Genomic DNA, 7,303 nt, shown 5'->3' with positions numbered 1-7,303 from the left:
GTAGGCAATTCTTATCCCAAGAAGAGTGCAGCCACTTCCTATCCAACAAATCATCAGGTCATAGTCCCAAAATAACCAACATCTACAGTAATATTATTTTTGTAAAAAGCAAGGACATCACAGCCGATTTAGCGAAAGATGCAGACTTGCAAGTGCTCCTCATAGACTTGCAACATGCTGCCTTTCAACTAAATATTGAAAAGGTGATCGTATGCTCGGACAATTAAACCATGGAGAGTCTCCTTCTGTTTCATGGTCGATCTCTTTTGAGTCTTTTGCGGGAAACTTTAGATTTGAAAAAATCCTGCGAAATCTTATCCAACATGCACGACATCTCATGGTTGAATCTGCTAAGTCCAATTTTCAGTTATCTTGTAATGCCTATGTCAGTGAAGTTAAGCTTCAGTCGTGTCCAAAACGATTTGTACCATCTCTTTCTTTGCTATATGTTAATGAAATGGTCTGTTTGTGTCAAAAAAATGGCAAAATACATAGCGAGATATTATTATCAATCAATCGATCGATCTGTTTTCTTATTCTTGTTCTTGTTCGAAAGATATTTATTATTAATTTATTATGGTTTGCAAGCTAAAGAAGTCGCTGTTCAGCCTAGTGAGCTGAGAAAGTACGTATATACCCCCTTCAGGATAAAGAAGGGAAACAAATGCCAAAATTAACAGAAGATTAGAGAAAGCTAAAAGTCAAAATAAGCAGGTGGGTGGTTCGGTGGTCCCAAACTAAAAAGAAAAAGTTATAGATTTATTAGTGGGTGTAAAAAGCGAGTCTAAATTTTTGCTTTCTTCTTCTTCACACATTTCACATTTTCATGGAATTTCGCCTTGAAACTTGAAAATTTTACCTCAAATTCACAGTTTTAATAAAGTAATTGAATCCCATTCCTCCAAATTTCATTAATTTGGGTTTAATTTTCATTTAAATTGACCACTTAAATGTTTAATTTGATGTTTTTTTTTTGTTTAGATATGAATAAAGGCAGACCACCAGAGCCTTTGGATTTCTTTATATGGACTGTTGAGGTATGTTAAAGTTAAAAAGTTTTGTTTTTTACTGTTTTTTCGATTGTTAATGATTGAATTATGTTAATTATTGGGAATTTTAATAGTGGGAATTTGTTGAGATCTGTTGGTAGATTTTTTTTTTGTTGGTAATTGCATCAATTTGACTTAATTTAGTCTTATGATTTGTTTAATTTTATGGCAATAAAATATGTTCATTGATAAGGATTTGTTTGGTATAACAAAATTTTAGACAGGTTTATATGAAGTGTATATAGACTATTTATAAATAATTAAGCCATAGTATTCAATAATTGGTGAAGTTTTAGTGGTTCGGGTTCAGTTAGTGCTAAAGTTATAGGATATTGCACTCTCTAGTGAATCGTGAGGTGATGAGCTACCGTTTCATGTTGGCGGTTTGTGAAACTGAATAGTGGGTCTTTCCCGTGAGACAAAGTGACATTCAGTAGGATACGATGTGTAATGGCATCTGATACGTCGAGATACCAAAAATGATTTATTGTTATAACCTTCATCCTCTGTGTTGGTTGAACTGGAGAAGGTGGAGATGCAGAGTGGGAGAAGAATGAAAGAGGAAATGAAGTGTTTTGGAAAAATGAAGAGGAAATTAATTCAAAGTTGTACTATTTTTATCTGAACCTTTTGCCCATGAGAGAGGACTAGAGAGCAGAAGAGGGGTGGGCAGTATTGGGGAAGGAGATTATTGGTGAAATGCAAATAGATAGGGATGAAAACAAAAGAGATCTTAATAACAGATGTTTCATAGTTCATAATACCAACGTTTTGTTAATATGTTTGTGACGGGGGGGTTTGTAACTCTGGGTTCATATAATGGGAGTTTACAACCAAAAATCCCTTCTTTTATTTTCTATGGTGGTTATTAGATCATGACCTATAAAATTGAAATCTTATTCAGTAAGTAGTTTGTCCATGCTGGAGTGTGTGGTTGCTAGGTGTACTGATTTAAAAAGTGATAAAAGAGAGAAATAGGCTAGTAGTAGGATGTAATAAAGGAGGAGAATAGAGTCAATAGACAACCATTAACTTTGTTAGCTTTTAGCTTGATTCCAACTTAAGTACGTGATGGCTCTTAGAACCGACTTTAGCAAGATCTCTCCATAATGTAGTTGTCACTGAATTATTAGAAGTTTACAGCATTTTTCACTAGCTCTTAACATTTGTCACTATGTTCAAGAATAGTCAAAAAAGCTTGATACTTTTAATTGTCTTTTCCATGTGAAGAACACAAAAACACATTGACTGTTAACATGTTAAAAGTTAATGCACTTTTTTTTAACATCTACACATCTTTATCAAACTAGCATGACATGTGGAAATGATATGAGAAATATCTAGTCTTTTAGGCTACTCTATCTAGTAACAAGAGTTTAAGAACCTAGTAACATGTGTCAAGATCTTGTGACAAGTGTTGTACACTAGCCTAGAAGCTATGACAAATCTATCAATTTTAAGGGACATCTGTCTAGCAAGAACAAAGGGATCTCTTGCTCAAGTTACTTCTAAGAGGCTACACATAGCATGATGTAACTCAGTTGGAGGCAAGCTGAAAAGCTAAAAGCTAATTAAGTTTTTTTTTTTGTCAAAAGTCTATTATTCTCCTCCTTTATTACATCTACTACTAGCCTATTGCTCATAGCTAGTCTATTCTCTCCCTTCTCACCTTTTTAATCAATACCACTCTTAGCTAACCTATCTCACCTAGCACACACACACGAAGACTAACACTGCTATACGCACCCCAAATGAGCTCCTCAGCCCAAAAGTGTATCTACGCAATGATTTGAGTACTGAATTTTGGTGAATATGATCTCCTTGCCATGGAGATTTCACACAAAAAAATCTGCTCAGTTGAGTACGTCTAACCTTACCAAATAGTGTTGCGAAGCGGAAAATGGGTCGACCGTTTGATAAATTCTAACAGTTGAACACATCTTTTGATATGGGCATATTCGAAGGGTTGTGTCCTGTGTCCATTTGGGGTGTTTGTTTGGGAAGTAAATGAAGGGAGAATAAACTATGAGTTGATAGTGTAGTATAGTACTAGGTTCTTAGCACATGTCGCTATGATTTAGACACATGTACATGTTCAAGTGTAGTCTCCATAGCTAGATATTTCTAGTATTAGTATCACATGTCATACCATATTGTGAAGAATATAGAAAACTCTAGAAAGTGTGTTAAATTTTGACACTCCTTAATGGTAGGTTCTTATTTTACACTTGCTGCATTAAGTCATACATTTTCCTAGGTACTAATCTACTCTGTTGACACTTCTAGGTTTCAACACATCACAGTTTCTAGAGAAATCTACAACAGTGAAACTTTTTAGTACTACATGTCTCAATATGTTTAGAAAGATATGGATTTCTCTAGAAATCACAAATGTGCATTAATTTTTAATACTTCTCCTAATTGCACTTTGTGTTACTCCAAGCTTTTTTGCAGTATCTTAAACTTTGGTAAAGCCAACACATCGACCTAAATTTGAGAAATTGCGAAGTGCACTCCTCTTTATTGCACTTTTTTGTTACTCCAAACGTGTTTTGCAGTATCTCAAATAGGGCAGGGAATCAGGTCGACCCGAGCCGAATCCAATTTGGATCAGGTTTGGGTAAAAAAATATATTTGTTTTTTAATTTGGATACAGATATATCCAGTCGGATTCGAATACGGAGAAATAATAAAATATTATATTATTTTCAATTAAATACAAAATTTAGTGTTACCCGATCGGGTTTTTATTCGAATTTGGATAGAAATATTTTAAGAAATTCGAATTCTGATACGATGAAAAAATTCGGATATGGATTCGGATAGTCATATCTGACCTGAACCCGACCCGTTCCCTGCCCTAATCTCAAACGTAGGTATTGCCATTTTCTTGACCTTAATTTGAGATACTGAAGTATGATTGGAGTAAGAGGAGTGTTAAAACTTAATGCACTTTAAGAGTTCTCTACATTCTTTTCAATATGGTTGACATGTGAAGCTAATACTAGAAATATAGCTATGGAGACTACCAGTCTGCTGGAGCATGTACGTGTTTGAGTCATAGTGACATGTGTGAAGAACCTAGTACAACTGTACTACAATAGTCTAGTACCCAAGACAAACATATTACTTCAAACAACAAATGTCAAGCGAGAACTTAGAGAGCTCTTGTAGATTCAGTTCATAGAGGCGTATAAATAGGCTTGTTGTACCTCATTTGTGTAATCAAGCCAAAAGTCTAAAAAGCTATCTAATGTCTAAGTCTACGTATTGTTGTCCACTATTTTTGTCCTCAATACATAGCACTAACCTATTTCTTCTCCTATATTGCATTGCTAGTCTATTGATATTTTATCCACGATACCCAATCATAAGAGATGCTTTGGTTGAGTTAATCTTCAAACGTGAGAATCAACTCAAACTGAAGAAAAATCATTTTGATGAAACATGATATAAACTTATAGATGATTAGGGTCAAGGAAAAGCATCTTCTGTAAACTTAAGCATATATTGATGAAGTCAAGAATGGTCCTCCTTATCTGCCCCAAGAGAACCCCAGGATAATTCTTGTTGAGTTAAAAGCTGCATCGTCCAATTAAATCATTGTTGCACTCGATGAAGTCTTGTTCAAAGTTGCAAGGTCCAATAAAACATTTATAGAGGGAGAAGGGTGTGCAATGATCTGAAAACAAAAGGCAGAAATTGCTTGTGCCAGCTAGCTTAGCTGGTCAAACCTCTGGGTGATTATACTGGATATCTGGGGTTTGACCCCCTCCAACACTACTGAGTTACTGATCTCATTAAAAACGGGCTTGTCAAAATAAAAATAAAAATGCAGATCTGTTTATCTTTTGGTATGGCATACGCTTAGTTAATTAATTTAAGGTAAAAATATGTTTGCGTATTTTTTTCTTTGATACGGTATTCTCTAGTACTGTATATGATACTAACACTGTGAATATTTTTATGTTTTTGTGTCTTGATGAACAAAAGTTTGTTAAGAAGCAAATCTAAGCGTATGAGGGCAGAGGAACAGCATTTTATGAAGCTAAAGTCCTTAGTCCACCTAGGTGACATTTGGCACAGGGTCAAGTGGTGTCGATGTCCAACACACGTACAATGTGCGGCGCGGCTTCTTGAAATCGTCGCTACTCGGCTGTGTGAATACTTTGTGTTTAGACTAGCTTTCCAACTCTTATTGATCAATTTAAACACGTGATTATTTTTTACCATCTCATTGTTGTCGACTATAAAACATAACTAAAGTTCATTGGCGGTGACACATGATTTACACTGAGTATAATATTTATTTTCTTCATCGTTTTTCTTGTATTTCCTTCCAGTGTCACTGGATATAGGAGTAAGAGCTTTGTCATTTCTCTCCTGCCTTTTCACTTCTTCTTTTCATTCTTTAGGGTTTTAGCTTTTAACTAAGCTGAAGTCATTTGCATCAGAATGTCCGTGTGTTTGACACAAGTATCGGTGTGTCAGACATGGTTTTTCTGAAATATGAAGGTCGATGCTACATAGGTCTGAACTAAGTTAGTAGTAGGCTGCGTGTCAATTGATTCTCATCCCCAAGATAAGAGAGGCATTGATTGGGAGCTTTCTGAGGATTACAAAGGAGCTAGCAAAACTCTTTCTCTATGTTTTCGTTTTCTCTAAAGCTGTGTCTTCTTGGTCAGGAGATGTTTTTATGGCTGACTCATGTTGCATGTTTTTAAGGATGTTGGATTATGGTTGGAGGAGATAAATCTTGGTAGCTATCGCCAAGTTTTCGAAGAAAATGGTGTCAATGGAGAGTATTTGGAGAGCTTATCCATGTTTACCACAGAACAGATTCTCAGATTTATTAGGCGATGCCACATGAAATGGGGAGACTTTATCACTCTGTGCAAGGAGCTCAGACGCATTAAAGGTTCTCTCTCTCTCTCATTTCTGGCGTTGTAATTTTTCATTAGTCAAATATGTCGACACTGATTTAATAAAGCAGTGCTTATCTTACTCTAAAATTATCTGTTGGAGTTCATATATTCAATTTGTACGACCTCAGGACCCATCTACATGTTCTTATGCTAGCACATGTTGAATGTATGATCAGTTCGTTATGCAAATTCAAGATGTGATGTAGAATGGTCATAGTATCTAATTGACTTGTATTTTGAGCTTGCTTGTAGTGTGAAGACTAAAATTATCGAAATCAACTATTTCTAGAACATTTCTTGTAGTCTTCTGATAATATTGAGTCACTGGTTGCCTTATATATAGTATCGAATATTTCATACACTGTCACTGAAATTCCTTTCTTTCAGTTTGTTATGCAAGTACCACATATATGATGTTGGATGTTCTTAGTGTCAACTTGACCTGTACTTTGAGTTTGCTTTTGGTGTGAAGACTAAAAATTATCTAATTCCACTATTTCTGGGACATACAGTTGCCCTTGTTTTGATGTGGAATGAATGGTTGTCCTTAGTCTGTTATTATAGAGTATGGAATTTTTACTACAGTGTCACCAATATTTTTCCACTGCACTGTCTGACCTCAAAGTTCAACAGTGGCTTGTTTGAAAGGAGAGCAAGCAGTACGAAGGCCATGGTGGGCCCCAGCCTGCCTTTCAGTAGTTTTTGTTAAAGTGGCGAAGCGCAACAGACAGTCTCGAGTTGTTTCCTTGAAGCTAGAACCGTGATCCAAGCTTCATTTGTATGTAAACTTTTTTCTAACTCTTTCTTTTTCTTTTTCATATTGTAATTTTCTTTTTTCTTTTAAATGGAAAAACATGTCTGTTTGTTCTGAAAATCTGCCGCAGTTTGGAAGAAGTCTCCTGCCCATAGTGGCATAGTGCAAGCTTTTCTGTGCATTTCATTTGTATTTGTTGGTTATCTTTTATATGTTTGTATTAATTCATAAAAAACATAGAATGTTTACAGGAAGTATGACGGTTCAACATATTTGAATGGAGTCCATAAGGCTTTGTTATCATGTTGTCTTTCTTTGCATTTACAATTATCTAGAGAGAAGTTGATCGTAAACCTTAAAAAGGAGATCAAAGTTGACAACACATGATACCTGACAGGGTATTTTAGTGTTCTGGCCCTTGGATACAAATGTTATCTTTTTAATTGTGTTGAGATTTTTAAGGAGAATTCTACACGTGGTAGTCTATGATCACACATTTGAGTATTTGACACAACAAAACTAGCTCAATCCATAAATATACTGTTTCTGCCCTGTGTGATTTTCATGCTTAAAGA

The 7,303-nt window shown here is 35.3% G+C and overlaps 1 protein-coding gene across 2 annotated transcripts; it reads left to right on the top strand.

The window, feature by feature from the left end:
* The first annotated feature begins 662 nt into the window (after window positions 1-662).
* Window positions 663-7,028, top strand: LOC147503976 (Sterile alpha motif (SAM) domain-containing protein). 2 transcript variants are annotated; one of them, XM_086557100.1, is made up of 4 exons: window positions 663-714; window positions 982-1,037; window positions 5,775-5,967; window positions 6,608-7,028. In XM_086557100.1, exons 2-4 carry the CDS (start codon window positions 984-986, stop codon window positions 6,736-6,738), a joined length of 378 nt encoding a protein of 125 aa, XP_086413226.1. In that variant the 5' UTR covers window positions 663-714; window positions 982-983; the 3' UTR covers window positions 6,739-7,028. The 2 variants fall into 2 exon arrangements, with proteins under 2 accessions (XP_086413226.1, XP_086413225.1); XM_086557099.1 differs by lacking the exon at window positions 663-714 and adding an exon at window positions 740-882.
* The last annotated feature ends 275 nt before the right edge of the window (window positions 7,029-7,303 follow it).

Source organism: Coptis chinensis, chromosome 4 (assembly GCF_015680905.1).
Source record: "Coptis chinensis isolate HL-2020 chromosome 4, ASM1568090v1, whole genome shotgun sequence".
Taxonomy (NCBI): domain Eukaryota; kingdom Viridiplantae; phylum Streptophyta; class Magnoliopsida; order Ranunculales; family Ranunculaceae; genus Coptis; species Coptis chinensis.
The sequence above is the reverse complement of the archived record's forward strand: the minus strand, read 5'-3'. Positions and strand labels throughout refer to the sequence as shown.

Excerpts from the sequence above, each read along its gene's own strand:
- LOC147503976 (XM_086557100.1), top strand. The coding sequence starts at position 984 with ATGAATAAAGGCAGACCACCAGAGCCTTTGGATTTCTTTATATGGACT. Across the intron at positions 1,038-5,774 it reads TCTTTATATGGACTGTTGAG|GATGTTGGATTATGGTTGGA; the intron begins GTATGTTAAAGT and ends CATGTTTTTAAG. Across the intron at positions 5,968-6,607 it reads GGAGCTCAGACGCATTAAAG|TGGCTTGTTTGAAAGGAGAG; the intron begins GTTCTCTCTCTC and ends AAAGTTCAACAG.